The 20,116-nt window shown below is 40.7% G+C and overlaps 1 protein-coding gene across 4 annotated transcripts in view; it reads right to left on the bottom strand.

The window, feature by feature from the left end:
* KCNJ6 (potassium inwardly rectifying channel subfamily J member 6) overlaps window positions 1-20,116 on the bottom strand; it is a 118,498-nt gene that overhangs the window by 74,123 nt on the left and 24,259 nt on the right. Inside the window, exon 2 of one of the 4 annotated variants that reach the window (XM_039369837.1) lies at window positions 11,720-11,771. The exons of 2 other annotated variants lie outside the window; for them this stretch is intronic. In XM_039369837.1, coding sequence (XP_039225771.1) covers window positions 11,720-11,744 — 25 coding nt within the window. In that variant the 5' untranslated portion in view covers window positions 11,745-11,771. Of the gene's footprint in view, window positions 1-460; window positions 521-11,719; window positions 11,772-20,116 lie in introns of those variants that run through there. One more of the 4 variants, XM_039369863.1, reaches the window with a different exon arrangement.

Raw genomic sequence — 20,116 nt, 5'->3', positions numbered from 1 at the left:
TTGTATGCACTTTCTGAGTTGACAACTGTTATGCAAAATTAGGAGAACTGAATTGTGACACAAATTGGCTTGTTTGAAGCATTTCCCAGAATGTGTTCCTCTTAAGATATATGGTCTTCAACTCAATAATTCATAGCAATGGTTTTGCTGACTGAAGCATTGGAATATTGACATTCACATGCCTGGAAAGTGTTGCTATTGGGGAAGTTGGTTTAAATATTTGAATCAAATAAAAAAATCTTCCACATTTTATATACAGTATTTTCATTACCTGACTAAAATCTATATGTGTTCCTAAAAATTCAGAATATCCATAATATTCTATTCAGAAAAAAAACTGAGCAGAAATATCTCAGTAAAATATTGGGTCCAGACCACTTAAATTCAGTTAAGCTTAATGGAACTACTAGTTATGATTTAGGTCTCTAACTGGAATTAATGAGAATTCAGTGAAACTAACCTATACAAGATTCAAATTGATCCAATGCCTTTACATATTATTCTGTTACACCAAGTTAGCCTAAGGAATACGATGCTTCAGATCAATACTTTATAAATAGTGGGTCAAACTGAGAATGTATTCAATGAGAGTTACTTCCTGGTTTATTTCATTGTAGCTTCAGCGTGGATTCAGCTCATCCAAGCTGGAAATAATAACAAAAGGCACAGAGTTATGTGGGAAGAGATTAAAGCTGAAACTGACATAGGGATTTACATACAGAATTTTGATCACAGCCATTCTGTGTTTTCTTAATCACATGAGAGATTTTTTTTTCCTTTTAGCTTTGCTTCCAGCTATAAACCAGCTCAAGCAGAAGAAACCAACAGCAGCTGCAACATCCTTAGATAATACTGCATTTTTTTCTATTGGTGTCTTTCATTCAAGTAAGAAAAAACTTATAAATAATACACCCATTTTTCTTGCTCATCCTTAACAGCTCTGCTATAAGCTACTTCTTTTAACTGATAAATGCTAGTTCTTTCACTAAGTTGCCTCCCACCCCCACCAGGCTGCTGTTCTCAGTTTTCTAACATCTCTGGCTATATATAGCTAATTTGTCTAACTGAGAAGGGGGCAAAAAAAACCCCTTTACTTTCTGTAGGGAATACCAGGAAAGCAGCAAATATCTCCATGGAAACATGTTTCTCAATCTATCAGTCTTCTGCTTTACTTAAAACATGACCTGTAGAGTGAAGACTACTGTACTGTTAAATATTAACACATTTAACACAATTTTGTACACCAGATTAGCTTACCTTCTCCAGTTCACGAAGAAATAAGTTATTTTTAAATATCTCTAGAGAAACTAATAGTCTCCCAATCTCTATTAAAATGGATCATTTGACTTTTTGCCTGCAACCATGTCACATATGGGGGTTTCTATAGTAACACGGGATACTGGCTTAATTTGAAATTGTAATCTTTAAACACAAATGAAGATTTGTAATATGACTTACAAAAAAGAGAATTTGACTTACCATTATGGTGACATGCTGACCATCAATTCTGGTAAATAATACAATAATTTAAAAAGAGATATTTTCAATTTTCTAAAAGCAGTTTAAGATTTGGGTTTCTGTTGTATCAGTTACTCTAAAATGATTCTCTATGTATTTGATACTAGAGGGTTTTTTAAAAAAATGATTCCTCTAATAATTGTAGGGAAAGACACGTTTCCCATTATAGTTCAAAGCATCACACATTTCATAATCTATTCTAGGGCATAACATTTAAACAATCTCTCAGGATTCCAGTGATTTGCTAGGACAGTTTAGGATTTCAGAATTAATTATGCATGTATGCGGCCATTTCCTGCAATAACAGTTAGATAAAGTTCATCAATTCATGCATATTACATTTGCTCTTCATTAGGCACAATGTGAACAAACTGGGAAAAAAAAAAGGCCTGTGGAAGCTGGTAGAGTCCAATCATAGCATTGAAAATTCTATAGAGAAGCTAGGAAAAACAATTATTGCAGTATTTGCTAAAATTGCAGATAGGTTGTTCTAATTATTAGCTTTTAGTTGCCTGAATGGATTTAAAAAAACTACCATCAGTAGTTTGAATTGACATTTGTAATTGTGTTTGTTTATTCTGCATAGTCAGTTGACTAATAAATATTTTGACTGATTGACTGAATCCCTACAATACCTGTCTGCTTTGATTTTTTTTTTTTTTTGTGGCTTAAATAAAGAATGTGTGTGACGATCTTGGATCATCCAGTTCTGAGCCTGGTCTAAAGTGAACCATTCTTCTTTCTACTGCCATACATTCCTAAAGACTCTTTGCTGCAGTTTGAATAAAGGGCTAATTATAAAACTATGATGTCATGCTGATGTCATGACAGCTTTCAGTGACTATTTCTATAGAGGAATAATAATGCTTAGAAGGCCAAGCAGATTTCTCTTCATCCCAACAGCCCAGCATTTTTTTCAACATAAATGCACACAAAACCTACAGAAATTTTCTGTCTGTGGGTGCAGGGGTGCAGAGAACCACTGTTCTTTTTCTGTGTGGAACAAAAATGAGGGTCTTTGGGTTGGTTTACAAAGCTGTCAGAATTCAGAGAACCAGGCAATAACTGAATAACATGTTTTGCATTTTTATGTTGACCTAAAGGACTATTAATTGGCTCTTGATGTTCCCTGACTGTTCTCAGCATTAAGAGAATGGCAAGAATGACAGATGGCTTGAAAAGTCTGTGGAAATATTGGAGAGATTGCTTTGTAGAAGTACTTCTATTTGTACCCTTCAGAGGTTCATATTTCATTTAGCAATGTGAATTGGTTCAAGCTGGTCTAAAATCAGCCCCCTCTTCTTCTCATGTTTGAACAAGAAAAAAAGAAACTCATAGCTGCTAGCTTTATTTGATCTCCCCTCACAAATAAGCGAGGCTAAATTCTCCTGCTCCCTTTCCACTAAATCCCACTGTTTTCATCCTCAGGCTCCCTACTATGGGGAAAAGCCCTGTCTAGAAGAAGAAGAGCTCCATGAGAAGTGAGATGAGTTACTGCAGGAAGAGAAGCCAAACCCAAGAAGAAGAGAGAAGTGTTAATTTCCACGTGTGAACTGTTTTTAAATGTCATTTTACAGTTCATATGTGATTGCGCCAAATAGTATACCCTGTTATAAGAACTTCGGTGACCATATCAGATTCCAATGTTTCAATCTCAACAACTTTAAGGTATGTGTACTTCAACATGGCTGACTGGAGAATTCTAGGAGTTTAAAGTTGCTTTAAACTCAGCTCAGGTTGAGAAATACTGCCATGTTCTGAAGAATTCCTTTTGAATTGCCATGAAGCAAAAAAGACCATGGTTAACTGTGTGGAAACATTCAGCAGATACTTTTCTAATAATTCTGTGGAAAGGACAAGGGAAAGGACACTGGGAAAAAGAGAAAGGGGATGTTATGTCCTGAGCCTGTGCAAGCAGGCTTGGGGCATTGCAAACGGTCCCGGGCAGGTGCAAGTTGCCCGGGACCAGACAGGCTGTCGCCAGTACTTGTGCGCATGCGCAAGTGCTGGCGCGCCAAAAGTTGCAGATTGACCCGGGGATGGCCTATATAAGAGGCCAGGAGTTTTGGGCGTTGCCGGTGTCTTCTAACTGTAAAGCTGAACTAAGAATAAAGAGTTCCTGAGAACTACAACTGCTTCTCGTGTCTTGCCATTTCGCGAAGGACGCAACACTGGCGATGAAGGTGGGATTGCCTTACATTGAAGAAGAAAAGGTGTAAGCTTACCCGAGTGAATCCTGAGCAGCAGGAACGGCGTTGACTCGGCAGCTACCCGCCAATCCAGCGTGCAATCCAGCGTGCCGGTGTCTTCTAACTGTAAAGCTGAACTAAGAATAAAGAGTTCCTGAGAACTACAACTGCTTCTCGTGTCTTGCCATTTCGCGAAGGACGCAACACTGGCGATGAAGGTGGGATTGCCTTACATTGAAGAAGAAAAGGTGTAAGCTTACCCGAGTGAATCCTGAGCAGCAGGAACGGCGTTGACTCGGCAGCTACCCGCCAATCCAGCGTGCATTCGGCTGGCTGATAGACCCTTCCTTCTACAAAAATGGCAAAGATTGGAAGGCTTTCGGAATTCGACGTCTCACATCCAGAGAGGTGGGAGTCCTACGTAGCCAGGGTGGAAAACTATCTCAAGGTGAACCAAGTAAGGGAAGATAGTTTGAAGGCTGCCACCCTGCTGTGCGTTTGCGGTCAAGACGCATTCGAAATCGCTGAGAACCTTGCAGCACCTGTTCCTCTAGATTCTGTCAGCTACGCAGATCTAAAAAAGCTACTGAAGGAGCACTTCCAGCCCAAGATGTCCGTCATCGCGTGGCGCCACACCTTCGAGCAGAGAGATCAACGACCCAGAGAATCGGCCAAGGAGTACATCGCCGCATTGAGGAAGGCCGCCAAACATTGCGAGTTCAAGGACCTCGAAGAACGACTGAGGGACAGATTTGTATGCGGACTAAGGCATAGAGAGTTACAACAGAGACTTTTTGCCAAGGAGGACTTGTCTTTCCAAGATGCCTTGAGAGAGGTCACCGCAGAAGAAGCAGTGGGCGGCGCCGTCAAGAACATGCGGCCGATCAGAAACAGTCCAGATGCTGCATCCGTGCACCAGGAAGAAGTCCAAAGAAACTCCGAGGAGGATCCAGACAAGAAAGTGGACCGTCTCCAACCCACAAAGGAAGGGAAACAAAAAGGAAGCTCTTCAGCGCTCCCCAAGTGCATCGGCTATGGAGGTCGCCACAAGAGAACCGACTGTAAGTTCTGCTCCGCTATCTGCAGGGCGTGCGGAAAACAAGGATACATTGCAGCTGTGTGCCTGGGCCGTCAGAAGGTACAACCTCAGGAAGAATTGCGCCTGAAAGGTACCAGGGGTCCCAGCCAGAATAGGGTGGGGTTTTGCGCTTCGCAAAGAAGCATCTATAGGACAGACACACACAAGCCCATTAAGAAAAAGCTGTCACTCAAGGTGAAGCTACAAGGGGTTCCATTAACTATGGAACTGGACACGGGGTCTGCACTTTCAATCATTTCTATGCATACATTTAGGAAGATTTGTTCCGGCAATGGAATCCAGGCCAAGTTGAGGCCTTCTGACATTGTGCTAACAGACTTTCAAAACTCCAGAGTGTGTGTTAAGGGGGAGGCTACCTTAACGTGCAATATAAGGATTTTGAGGGTCCACTAGACCTATTAGTAGTAGGGGATGAACGAACGAGTCTCATAGGACTCGATTGGTTTGAGGCCTTGGGGATACACGTCACAGGGCTCAACAGCCTACAAACACTCGACCTACAGGAAGTCTGCAAAGAATTTGCAGATGTTTTCAGCCCCCAGCTGGGCACATTCAAAGGACCCCCTGTGTCATTAAAGCTAGACCCCACTGTCACTCCCATTAGAATTAAAGCAAGAAGGGTCCCTTTTGCTTTAAAGAGTAAAATTGACACTGAGTTGGATGAACTGATCCAACAAGGAATTCTAGAACCTGTTGACTCCAGTCCCTGGGAGACCCCCATTGTCATGCCTCTCAAGGCAAATGGGGACATTCACATCTGTGCTGATTACAAATGCACTCTCAATAAGGCATTGCAGCAACATGCCTATCCTGTTCCTGTGGTCAGTCATATTCTGGCCTCCCTCAACGGGGGGCGTGTTTTTGCAAAGCTTGACCTAGCTCAAGCATATCAACAGCTGCCTGTTGATGATGATGCTGCTATAGCTCAGACCATTGTGACCCACAGAGGGGCTTTCAAGGTAAAGAGGCTACAATTTGGAGTAAATGTCGCTCCTGGGATTTTCCAAAGCGTAATGGAAAACACACTAAGGGGTATACCAGGGGTTTGCCCCTACTTTGATGATGTCTTAATTGCAGGAGACTCCACACACAATTTAGCTGAAAGGCTGAGGGCTGTCCTATCAAGGTTCAGGAAAACAGGCCTCAAACTTAAAAAGGACAAATGCAAAATTGGGGTGCCTTCTACTGATTTCCTGGGGTTCAAAATTGATGCTGCTGGGATTCACCCTGCTGAATCCAAACTAAAAGCCATTATGCATGCCCCTAGGCCAAAGTCTAAGGCCAAACTACAGGCCTTTCTGGGCCTTCTGAATTTCTACAATTCCTTTCTTCCACATAAGGCTAGTGTAGCTGAGCCTCTTCACAGGCTATTAGATAAACAGGCAGTGTGGCAGTGGTCACAAACACATGAGGCAAGTTTCAATGAGGTCAAGGCCTTACTCACTTCTAACAGTGTACTTGCACATTTCAATGAATCCCTTCCTGTGTGCATCGCTTGTGATGCTTCCCCTTATGGGGTAGGAGCTGTACTGAGCCACCTCAGGTCTGATGGAACTCAGGTTCCTGTTGCATATTACTCCAGAACATTGTCTTCTGCTGAGCGTAATTATGCTCAAATAGACAGGGAGGCCTTAGCTGTTGTTGCTGGGATTAAAAAATTCCATGATTTTTTATATGGTAGGCATTTCACGGTCTTCACTGACCATAAGCCTTTGCTGGGACTGTTTACCACACGTAAACAAACTCCCCCAAATCATCTCCCCCAGGATGCTCAGGTGGTCTATCTTTTTGTCTGCATATGATTTTTCCCTACTTCACAAGCCTGGAAAGGAAATGGGCCATGCTGATGGCCTCAGTAGATTACCCCTGCCGGTAATAGAAGCTGACCCCGCGCCAGCCATCAATCTTCTTTCTATCCAAGCCTTGCCCGAGTCCCCTCTGAATGCCAGGGATGTAGCTGCTGAATCAGGCACAGATCACGCACTTTCACGTGTCCTTTCTTGGGTTTTGTCTGGATGGCCTGAGCACTGTCCTGGTCCTGAGTTTCAGAGTTTCTGGTCTAAAAGGAACGAGTTGTCCACCTCTCAGGGTTGTCTGCTTTGGGGAAGCAGAGTTGTCATTCCCACCTCAATGAGGACTAGGGTCTTAGGTTCCCTCCACGAGGGTCATCCTGGCATTGTACGAATGAAGGCTCTTGCGCGCAGCCATTTGTGGTGGCCGGGCCTAGACAAAGACATTGAAGCTAAGGTCCACGCATGCCACCTTTGTCAGCGCTTGCGCCCTGAAATGCCCCAAGCTCCTGTACATAAATGGGAGGAAACACAGTCTCCATGGTCTAGGGTGCACATTGACTACGCTGGGCCCTTTCAGGGTCAATTCTTCTTGGTCCTCATTGACAGCCATTCAAAATGGCTTGAGGTTGTACCTGTCTCTTCCACCACCACTGCAAAGACCATTCAGGTACTGAGGGGGATTTTTGCTGCACACGGGCTCCCAGACGTCATTGTGTCTGACAACGGCCCACAATTCACTTCCTCCGAATTTCAAGCTTTCTTGCAGGCTAACCTGATTCGTCATGCCACCTCTGCATCTTTCCACCCGTCCACCAACGGTATGGCTGAACGCATGGTTCGCATCACCAAGGACGCTTTGAAGAAACTCACCTACGGAGACTGGCATCACAGGTTGGCTGACTTCCTCCTTTCTTATCGCACCACACCGTCCACTTCTACAGCGAGAAGCCCAGCTGAACTTCGTTGGGGGCACAAACTGACTACCAAGCTTGACCGGTTGCATCCGGACAGACTGCCTCCTTCTGTCTCTCACCCCAGGGCACCTAGGCAACTACTTGTGGGTGCCCCGGTTTGGACTCGTAATTACGGGCCTGGTCATACATGGGTCCCCGCTTCTATATCCAGGGTCACAGGTCCTCTGTCTTACGAGGTGTCCCTGGACAACGGTCATGTCCTGCGTCGGCACATTGACCAACTTCGCCCTAGACGGGACCTTCCCACTGAGACTCCTGGGTCTTTTCCAGGGGGGAGGGGGAACCCTTTGGGCAAAGGGAGGGGCATGGAATGATGCCCATTAACAATGGGGAAGCTACAAACAGCCCATCTCAAGATTCCGCGAGTGCTCGAAACAGGAATTCAAGGAGCCCAACTAGATACCAGGCATCAACGCCTACTCCAGCCAGGGAGTCACCCCGGAGGCATAATCACTACTCACCCGCATCACTCAGTACTCCAGTCAGGGAGAATACCCGGGAGCATCCCAACAATCCATACCCTGCAAGAGAGCTGGCACACACTCCTTCTAGTTGGCCCAACACTACCCCTGTCCCCAGAAGTGGGCAAACACACAGGGAGGTGGTCGAGGAACCAAATCCCGACTACAACATCTCTGACTTCACTCAAGGGACAACTGAGTTTTGGGACAGTACTGAAAACCACACAAGCCCGGACACTGAACGGGATTCAGGGGACAGACAGCCTCCTGACAGGTCTTGGACGGACCTAGGAGGTTCTACAGGAAAGCTCGACAGTGATAGCCACTTAGAAGGGCCAGAGAGCCTACAGCTAGGCGGGACAACCAGGTTACACAGAGAAAGAAGCCCTGGCCTGACGAGCCCGGTGGGCAAGCAAGCAGGCCAGGCAGTGGAGCACAGCCCTTGGGAACCACCAAGGCAAAATAGGAGGGACAGGCACGCATCACCCCTCAGTCAAAGGGTACTTGGCAAATACCCAGAACTTAGGAGGTCACAGAGAGCAAGGAAATCTCCTAAGTATTTGGAGGATTTTGTAACTCTCTTGGCAAAACAGAGCTAGTAGAAAAGTAGAACACTGAGGCTGATGGAAAACGGGAATACCTGGTATCGGGGAGCATGGCACTACACTAAAGAAATGAGTTATGTGTTATTATGATATGGGGAATAGTTTTAGCCCGGGGGGAAGGGGTGTTATGTCCTGAGCCTGTGCAAGCAGGCTCGGGGCATTGCAAACGGTCCCGGGCAGGTGCAAGTTGCCCGGGACCAGACAGGCTGTTGCCAGTACTTGTGCGCATGCGCAAGTGCTGGCGCGCCAAAAATTGCAGATTGACCCGGGGATGGCCTATATAAGAGGCCAGGAGTTTTGGGCGTTGCCGGTGTCTTCTAACTGTAAAGCTGAACTAAGAATAAAGAGTTCCTAAGAACTACAACTGCTTCTCGTGTCTTGCCATTTCGCGAAGGACGCAACAGGGGAAATCTTTAAAAATTAATAATCTGGGGCAGTAGGTAAAGTTAACTTTTCTTAAAAGAGACAATCAAAAATTGCCCATGTTCTTTTACTCTCGGTTACATCTTTTTTTTTTACTGTATTTTAAGAGTTGGAAAGATTTCATTTACGGTCTTCCAAGCATTCAGCAGAAGGATCCAATAAGCGGTTATGGGAAGGCCAAGAAAGGAATGGAAGACAACCAGTGCTTTTTTTTGTAAAAAAAAAAAAAAAGGTGCCGGAACTCACACACTTTATACAACCCGCCTTGCCTACCCTGCAAGGTTCCATCCAAAAAAAGTGCCGGAACTCCGTTCTGGGCGTTCTATGACAAAAAAAGCCCTGAAGACAACACAGACATAAATAATCAAGAAACAGTGGTTCAGTCAGTTGATAGCTTTAATCATAAATGGCAATTTAGCCCAGGTGGGGAGAAATCTGAGAAAAGGTGTTTCAAATCATTCAGAGACTTTGCCATAAGTAACTCACTATAAATGAGACTGGGAGAGTCCTATTACAGTTTATTCCTTAAACCTAACAGACTCAGTGGGAATGATGTTACATTTTTATACAGATTACTTTTGGGGGAGAAGTGAAAATGAAACATGACCGTCTTTGCACTGTCCCAGGGGTTAAACTACTTCACATATAGGTACACTGCAATTTCACAAGCAATGGTATACAACAGAACTAAAAACTGTTCATAAATACATTAAAATATAAAAGCCAAACTAAAACAATGAATAATAGATGAAGGAATGTTAAAAGTAGTGGAATCCCTGCACTAATTCATCTGTCCCCTGGAATCCTCAACAATGACAGGACCAATCTCAACTTAGGGGGTGGGGAGAAGATTCATCTGCCTGGGTGCCACAGCAGAAAAGGCCTGCTCCTAGGGCCCACCAAATGTAACTCTCTAGGCAACAGAACTTGTAACAAGCCTTCCCTGCTGGATCTGGGCAAATGAAATTGGAGAAAGGCAGTCCTTCAACCTGCTCCCATGCCAAGAAGGGCTATAAAAGTCAACACCAAAACTTTTTAATTATTTAGTAAATATAGACACTCTTGGCAGTTTACAAATACAGCTATAAAACCATATAAAAGAGATTCAACTAAAAGCACAATTAAACACAGGTTAAAAACAGAAGCAGAATAAAAAATGAGTTAAAAGCAGAAGAAGCAACCTCAGACCCCCAATCAACCCCATGCTAGAAACAACAAAAGGTGAAGCTGAAAGCCTGAAGGTACCAGGAAAATGCAAAAGTGAATTCATAGTTTTTTGTTTGGATCTTGCAAAACCCAAAGCTATGTTCTTAGATGGTACATATTTAAAAGCTGGCAACCAGAAGCACATTAAAAAATGATGAAATTCCTACTCTTTGTATACCTGGTCAGTTCTGTTTTTGTTACGAACCTCCCCCCCCCCAAAATCACTAACTTCTTGTTACCAGTGGACCAAAGGCCAAGGTTGTCAGCATAATAATGTCAAGTTATGTAACCAAACACATAGGAACACAGAATGAAGTTAACATTTCCTGTCTTTACGAATGAATTTCATCAACTACATTTGGTGTTTTGCTGACCAACTAAGTCAATTAAGAGTGAAAGTAATGGTTTACTTTCTGTCTGGGCATTGCAAAAATTGCTAAGATATGAACAATTCCACCTCTCTTTTTAGCCTCTGTGAAAAAACTTCAATGGAATATATATGATTTTTTTGTAAAGAATGACATTATTTCTAAAAATACACCATTTGTTCTAGATCTGAGAAGTTAGTTGCTAATCCCAGCCAAAAAAGAGTATACTCTAGTCCAGTGCTTCTCAACGTTTGTGTGGCGGCGACCCCCGTCACACAAACGTTCTGCGCATGCGCGGCGCTGCGTGCATGGGGGCGGGGCCCCCATGCACGACGCGCATGCGACCCCCGAAAAATGGTCGATCGACCCCAAATGGGGTCGCGACCCATAGGTTGAGAACCACTGCTCTAGTCACAAAAATGCTAATGTTTTACCTGAATTATATCCCAAATTCCATAATCTAAACAGCATTTCTGCAAGAATGAAACTGCATTAAGCTGTGTGCAGCTTCACTGATTTAAAGGATTTAAAAACCGTTCTTGCCTTTCAAAAAGGAATATGATTAAATTTTACCTTTGGGATCAGTTTCTCTAAGTCCCTATGTGCCCTTATCTTTAAAACAGAGGTTACTGATACGGATGCTGGCCAGCAACCACTATTATCCAATCTATCAAGTTTTCTTTACTATTGCATTTGTTTTTAATTGCTTTTTAATTACATTGAGTTGCATCCTGTAACAGTAATTTCTTATTGGTTCTTTAGTCATATGAAAACATTATACCATTGGCAATTCTTTCATATCTCACAACTCAATAAGTGACAGGAGGCTGTGAACCTTGACTGGCCATGATTGGCTTATACTCATTTTAAGTTGTAAGATGTGACTCCCTATTTATGCTTTTGAAGTTATTCATGGCATCTATGTAATCATGTACCAAAGATGCCACCCTTTGTGAGGAGAGGCATCTCATAGAATGGGAGAAAAACATTATTTGGGTGAACATTATCTACAAAAGAGTTTTTTTTTTCCTAAATAAAACGACTGAAGAAAAATCAAGAATTGATCTTCCTGTATGTACTCACTCATTGATTCTGTCAATTTGGCCATCTTTTTCACTTTCTGTTTGAGATCCTCCTAGAGGAAGAAAGCAAATAATAAAAACAACCCCAAATAAATGTTTATGGGAAGTTTAATAGATTAAATTAGACTATTGGTCTATATAGCTCAATACAAACTCTGCTGACCACAGTAACTCTCCAAGGCTTCAGATAGGACTCTTCTCAAGCCCGGGAGATACCAAAGGTTAACTTAGGAAGTTCTGCATTTGAAATTTTGTCCTTCCTCTAAGCTGTTTTTGATGTAATTTCATTTGCACATCGCATCAGTCTATAATGTGGTTTGCTGGGTTTTGGTTTTGCATAATGTGTTTGCTGAGCCATTGTGGTTTGTAAGGCATTGTTTGCAAGTTAGCATCATAAGCAGATTACAACACTATAAAAGGTTTTATAAAATAACAAGGGAGGGAGGGATTTCCATATTTCTGAACCTTGCTCTAGCTCAATGGTCCCCAACTTTGGGGGGAACTTGGCAAGTGGGGGAGAGGGGATGGTTCAAGCACGCACACAGCTCCATTTCTTGTGTGAGGGGAGCTGTGTGTGCACATGCGCTCGCCCAATGCTTTTTGTGGCCCAATTCCGAACAGGCCGTAGCCTGGTAGGCTGGGGGCCCCTGCTCTAGCTCATATGAAAAAAAAAAGTATTGCGCACATGTTTAAAAGTGAGTAAACATCCTGGGAGTTTTTTTTATAGTGTTCTATTAACCAATTCATTCTTTGAGAAGTTGTTCTTTAACTCTGATTTATGATTGTCTTCAAAACAGAAGTCTTTCAGATTTGTATATTAGTACAATGGTATACTACAATTATACGATTCTATCACATTTACAGAATGAGGATTTTTTTTTCTTTTGAAACTGCTTCCCAGACAAGGCCTTGTTTATGAACGCTATTATTTGTTTTGGTCTTAGACCATAACACAGAAAAACAGAAGAATAAAATACAATAAAAATAAAATGAACATAAAAGCATAAATATAAAGTGCAAAATCATATAATACTATAAATTTATAATAATAAAATAAAAACCTCTCTCAAAATTAAACCACCTGGACTTTAAATCAGAGGATCAGTGTTATATCTCTGATAACCTCACAAAATTCAGCTACTTTTCTGAATAATTCAGCTTCTAGTTTGAAAAGTTAAAAGGAAGTGAGTGATATTTTAGTGTCACATTAAAAAGTAGGACAATTAGCAAAGAACAATAAACTAACACACAAGCTTTAAAACAACAGAATTTGCACTGTATAATGTTTTCTTGCATTTTCAATAGATCATTGCAGAGGGTAAACCACAGCATCTAACTAATCAATAGTCTCTATTATGTGCAGGAATTGTTAAGTTAGAAAGATATTTAACTATTTTAAGCAAGCAATTTATTCTATTTAGGTGTAATCGTTTGGAACCAAAAACACATCTGTTTGGTGTCACCGATACATTCTTATTTTAATGCTTGTCATAGCGCAATTCAGCCTGATGAAAAACACTAGGAGCTCAGTTTTTATGGGAAGTGCCCACATTTTAGAAAGAAGAGCTCAGGGCAGAGATTTTTAAAGGATGATGATTAAAAAAATGGATGTTACACAGTTGGTCCTTGAGGTATATGAACTTGGAACAGATGACTGGAATATGGGCTGCAGCTGGAAACAGAATGGTTGTAGAGGTCATATAAGAAAGGGAGGGAGACAAGAATAAAGATAGGAAGAATACAAGGAGGAGAAGGGAAGTGAGGAGGAATGGCGAATGATTAAAATTGGATTGGTTGGGATGAGTGCAGAAAAAAAAAACATGTGATTGGGTTGGACTTTGGATAATGGTGAAAGAAAGATGAACCAAGGTGGAGTAGGCATGTGGCAGAAAGAAGTTAAAAGAAAAAGACATATAGGAATTATTACTGAAGGAAGCAAATTCAGACATGGTCAAGCAATTCCTTTGTATTTTATGTTTGGAATTTCACCAATAGAACTTATCTATTAAGTTACTTATCCTATCCTCAGAGGTTATAGACCATAAATCCGCAGCATTTCCCTGTGACAATCCTTCTGGTATTGGAAGACTGCTATCATTAACTTTCTCTTTTTAAGCATCCCAAGCTCCTTTAATTATTATTTATAGGTTTTAGTGATCACACATTTCAACTTTGCACTTTTCAATAAAACCTTTTTCCCTTCACTTAGCATTCTTTTTGTCTATGATGACCAGAACTGGACACAGTGTTCCAAGTGTGATCCAACTAAGCATAGAACTATAATTTTCCTTGGCCCTTATAATTCTGCTGATATTGTCTGAGATTGCAGAGTTATTTTGGCAGCTGTAGTACATTGCTGTCTCATGCATCATCTGTGGTCTCCTAGAATGCCCAGATACTTCTCCAAGTCAAATGGTTGAAGCCAGTATAACTTATCGTGTAGCTGTCTATCTGATTTTTTTTTTTTTACCTAAGTCCAGGATCTTACATTTCTTGCCATTGAATTGCTTATTACTGATAGGGCTGAATATTCAAGTCTATCAAGATCCTTTTGAACCAATAACCTGGCTTCTGAGTTTTGTCAATTCATTCAACTGTGTGTTATCTTAGAATCTGATGAGTGCCCTTTCTATTGCCTCATTTAAATCATGGTAGTATAGAAATTGACATGAATCATTCAGCACTGAAGGACTAAATAGGCTCACATCAGTTAGTATAATGGCTTCATGAGGTTTCTTATTAACTCATAATAAGCCTGAAGTACTTAAAGAAATCAATTAGCTATATTATTTTTTTTAAAACAAACTGTGATACACAATACTGTATAGCTTATACTTAACTTTCCTCTTTTTTAATTTTTCATTTTTTATTATAATTTTCAAGATATCTATGTATTTCTATAATTAATACAGCATGCAATCCTGACTTAATCCAATTCCATTTCCAATCAGATTATCATGGAATATGAAATTAGTATAGATTGTATCTACAGCATTTCCACAGGCTATTAAAGAAATTATCTGATTTTTAAAAAGGCTAATCTGGCAATATTATTCTTTTCAAGGCGTTTACAGAATGATCTCTTTTTGACCAATTCTATAAAATTTCCAGGAACTAATATTTGATTCACTTGCTCCCTAGATAAATCTTTCTCCTATTTTTAATCTGACATGGAAAATGTTTTGACTATGTTATCAGCAAATTCAAAATGCTGTGTATCTGGTCCCTGGGAGCTAAACTCACTCAGAATAAATGTATATTCCCTTTCCATAATTCTTATCAGTCTCAGCCTTCAATCCTGTCCCTTTATCCTCTTTCTGGAGCCCATCAAGTGATTGTTGATTGTTGTCACCAAGGAGGTGTGTGTGTGTGTGTGGGGGGGGGTTATTGTTTTTTATTGTTTGTATATTGGGTTTCTATTTCTGTAAACTGCTCAGAGTCACTGAGAGTGAATGGGCAGCCACATAAATTCAATCAATCAATCAATCAATTTATAAGGACATGAGAATTACTTTCTTGAGCCTCTTGTTAAATAATTGAAGCTATACATATTTCATGATCTCCTGTATATCATCTAGAAATCAATAACTGGAGCCCAACAAAGCTTTTAAGTATTCTAAAGAACCAAAAATATATAATTCTATCCATGTAAAGTTTTCTTCCCACTACTATGCTTCATTCTTGCAAATCTCGTTTTCTTAGTCTGATCTTTTTCCAGAAATGTTCACTAAAATAGAATGTATCATTCCAATAATAAATTTCACCAGTACTTTATAAGAATAAAATATACATTTTTCTTTATTTTTCCTCCTTTTGCAACCATTTATTAGCCCTCTGCAAGGCCCCAAGTTGGTGCACCTTGTTAAATTTGACACTTTGCCGGCCTTCAATAAGTGCACAAAAAAAGTTCTTCTGGAAAGAAGCAGCTAGCTGAATTTAAGTGGCTTGTTTCAATACTTTTGACTTGAGCCACTGGAGAGATCCAGATCCTTAAGGTAAAGTATTTTGCTGAAGCCTGTTGTTTACTCTGGCAAAAGCTGCATTATCCTTGAGAATGGCAATATTAAAGGTAGTGTATACAAAATTAATAAAACGCTTTACAAGAACAAAATCCCATTTCCTTTTGACTTTAGAGCACGAAATGTATGACACCGTGGCTTCAGACTTATGCTTGTTTCAATTGATTTCAATGAGGTTTTATATGTTCTAGGCTGATTGAAGATCTGGCACTTATTTTTGGCTAGCCAGTGAATAATGAAGAATTTCCCTGTAGTGATAGTATTTGTTGAGTCCATAGAATTGATGACTGATTTGTACATAAGTAGCATTGTAATTTCCCCAATCTCCTTTTAAACATCTACATGAAACCACAGAAGAGTCCCGGATTCACTCTCCCTGTGTTTGTTTGTGTTTCTCTCTCTGTGTGTATTACACCACATGGTTCAGTGTAAAATTTGATAATTGTGACAAACGGAGTTTTTGCACAACTTTGTCTTGTGCATGTGCATCAAATGCATCTGTTCCTGGATTGAGAGAGATATGCTTATAGTCACTCATATCTTATTTGTATCCTGGTTAGAATGTTGTAATATGCTCTATATGGTGCAGCCCTTGAAGACCACCCAAATTTTCAGTTGGTCTAGAATGCAGTAGTGTGGATAATTGTGACATTTCTTGTGACAGGTAATGCGTCTATTCTGTGAGTTGCACTGGCTACCTATAAGCTTATGAATTCAGTTCAGGAGGTGGAGGCTAGGTCATCCCATTTTTACACCTGCTACCACCGAGCTCTGGGCTGAAAAGGCTGGAGAAGGCAATAGTGGCAACAGGGTGTGTGTTTAAATGGGACGTCCTGGCTGCCATCACCTCCTGCTGCCCATCCTGCCCACTGCCACCACCGTCCTTAGCCTCTTTGGCCTGAAGCTTGGTGGCAGTGGCAGCAGAAGGTGTGAAAATGGGAAACCACCAGCTGCTGCTCTGCGCTCTGCCCATCTACTTGCTCGTCCACATATGGTAAGATGTCCCTGCACAAGTTGGCCATGTGGGATTGTCCTGTGGTGACTTGCAAGCAGTGAGTTGGCAAAGGTGACTTGATGATGGTCAGCTGGTGATGATGAGCTGGCCACACCAAGCTGGCTGCACTATTGTCCTAGATCCTTTGTATACTGTCCAGAGACATGTTGCTATATTGGACAGTCATATAAATGTTCCAAATAAAGTTTATACCAGATTATCAAGTCCTAAGGTAAATTTATGCTGCTATTTATCAGTGGGCAATTTACTGTACAAGAGTATAGAGATAATCTTAATGAAAGAGTGCAAGTACCATTAAGAGAAAGCAAATGACATTTTAGTCCTGGAAAGTGAAAAGATGTGAGGAAGACATTCAAAACAATGTTGATTCTGTTTGGTATAAGAAGGGGCAGGGGAAGAAACTGTCAGTGTTCCAAGATTCTTATACCATACAAAAGTAAAGTAGCATTTCTGCATCCTTGCTTTGTATTTCCTAACCTGGTCTACTTTGACGGGCTGACAGTTGCCACTTAACTGATGCCAAATCTTTTTTGGTTAAGTTATATACTTCTTTGGATTCAGTTTCAGTTTTTTAAGAGCATGTGCATGTCAAATGTAGCACCTGCAACCAAACTGTGTGACCTCAGGAAAAGACATGATTGCTTTAAAGAGTTGCAGATAGGGTGCTATACTTCTACTCCCACATGTTCCAAAGCACCTTCTTGGAGTCAAATCTGAAGAGTTACATAGTCCTAAATGGGATTTGTTCCCAGAAGCATAAAAGGATCAAAGCCAGTTATTTGGCTAAAGCAATTGTAAAGGAATTCTTTGTAATGTCATTCTTTTTAATTATATGAATTCAACCAGAGTTTTAAAATTTGATTTGAATGTAGGAACCTGAAAGACTTCTCAAACAGATCATCAATCTGCAGGTTTATTAGCTCTTGAATAGACATGAAAAATTAACTGGAGCTAGCATGAATCTATCACAAATAAATCATAGCAGATTAACCTTATTTCCTTTGGTAAAATTATTAGCTGAATAGATCATAGAAAGACCATAAACCCAGTGAACCTGGACTCCACCAAAGCCTTTGACAGAATGCCTCATAATATTTTTCATAAAATGCTAAAATATGGGCTAGATGAGTCTGCTGTTAGTTGGACTCACAGTTGGCTGAATGACCGCACAGACTGCTCATTCCTTCAGCCTGGAAAGAAGCATCAAATAGCATACAACAGGTCTTATATTCAATATTTTAATCAATGACTTGCATGTTAAAATTGAGGGGGATACCTATAAAATTTGCAGATGAAAACTGGGAAGACTAGCTAATACTAAAGATAAATAAAGATTTTAAAAGATTGAGATAGGCTTGAGCAATGGGCTGAAACGAATAGGCTGGAATTTAATAAGAAAAATGTATCTGAGTAGAAAAATGTAAGATACAATTACAGGATAGAGAAAACCTGGATAGGCAGTAGTCCCTGTGAAAAGGGGTCTGAGTATCCTTGTCAAACATGTGTTAAACAGAAACCAGCAGTGCAATATAAATGCTAAAAAGGCAAATGCTATCTTGGGATGCATTAACAGAAATATTGTCCCCTAGAAGTGATTGTTCTATTGTACTCTGTCCTAGTCAGACACAATTTACAATTTGTCGGTCCATTTCTGAACATTGGAGTTCAAAAATTGAAGTAAGTTCAGAGAATGTTTATTAAGTTGATGAAGAGTCTGGAACTAAACCTTATGAAGTAGGGTTAAAGGATATAGCTATATTTAGCCTACAGACAAGATGACCGAAGTAAGTACGATAGTGTCTTCAAATATCTGAAGGACTGGACTTATTGCCCATTACCACAGAGAGCAAGAGCAGAATAAATGGATTAAAAATATAAAGAAGGAAAATCAGGCTAGTAACCAGGATGATCTTTCTGACTTGTCAGAACCCAGTATTAAGGTGTGTGTGTGTGTGTGTGTGTGTGTGTGTGTGCGTGTGTCATTTCTTTCTTTTTTCTTCCTGTAGGTTCTGCCATACTCCTAGAGGGCAGGGGGGAAGTAATAGGTGTTACAATGTATCCTTTTTATTTCCCTATATCTGCTACAATGCATCTTCTTTGCTCCTCTCTATATGCTTGCTCTTTGAACTATCTCCCTTGATGCCAACCTAGAATGAGAAAGGAATGTGCCTCTGGCCATCTGGCTTATCTCTTGCTGTGGAAGGAAAGGTGTGAAGACCTAATGGCCTAAACAACCTTGGGAATGGTTTGTTATCATCCCTGTTCCCACAGCAGATTTACACTTGGAGATTGGCCCATGTGAACTGACAGGATGGACTATTGGGGCGGGGTTTGCTAGTTGCTCTTTTAACCTATTGATTCACACGGGGACCCCTCAGATCCTGCCTTCTACGCCTACTGCCTTCTATACCTACTGTCTAATAAAAGTTCTTTTCGGAATGAAGTCATTCCAAGAATTCTGCTTTCTTGGAAAGAGGGTCTGAGGCGGGTCCTTACGTTCTGTATAAGATGTCAATCAATGGGCCAGGCTGCTATATGACTAGAGATTTTCAAATGGAGGCTAAATGGTTATCCATCAGAGATGCTCTAGTAGATTCTGCATTGAGGACTGGATTAGAAGAGCTCCAAGGTCTTTTTCTTATGGTTTTATGATTCTCTGAATTTTAGCTCATAGAACACTCTCTTGGGATTCTTAAATTCCTTGCAAACTGCTTGGAAAGGATATTCTGTTTAATGTGCTATCAGGAAAGAATAATAAAATTATATATATATATGGTATTCTTAAACAAATTAGAATGTGGTTGTTTTGTGGTGCTGTATGGACAAATGTGAGCAAGAATCTGTCTTTTCCCATAGTAGCCTACATAGAGTTGTAAAAATGAACCATATTTGAACAGAACAAAATTCCTCTGATTAAGCAGATACATACCCATTTAATTTAAACTAGTACTGTAAGGCAGATTTTGCTAAATTTCTGCTGGTTGGATGAACTGACAAGGAATTCTGGAGAGCAGCATTTGAGAAAGGCTGATACAGAACATCTCTCCTCTTATTCTTATTGAATAACTGGCTCATCTCATCACAAGGGCTTTAAACTAAAATTGAGGAGGGGAGCAATGTTCAAGACCTTTAGAACCTAATTCCAAGCAAAAGCCACTGGATAACCAATAACTTAAGGAAGTAGGGTATAAAGAGAAAGAAGAAGAAGAGGAAGAAGAAGAGGAAGAAGAAAAGGAAAAACACAATGAAGTAGAGAGTGATGGAAAGGATGGAAAACCAAGATACAAAACAGGAGATATAAGAAACATACCTAAGACCAATAAAGAACTCAAATGCCTATACACGAATGCTCAAGGTTTAGGGA

The sequence above is a fragment of the Crotalus tigris genome, unplaced genomic scaffold, assembly GCF_016545835.1.
Source record: "Crotalus tigris isolate CLP2741 ecotype Arizona unplaced genomic scaffold, ASM1654583v1 scf7180000017601.7605149639:7615979, whole genome shotgun sequence".
In the NCBI taxonomy this organism is placed as follows: Eukaryota; Metazoa; Chordata; class Lepidosauria; order Squamata; family Viperidae; genus Crotalus; species Crotalus tigris.
Note: the sequence above shows the minus strand (reverse complement) of the source record. Positions and strands in the feature narration are given on the sequence as shown.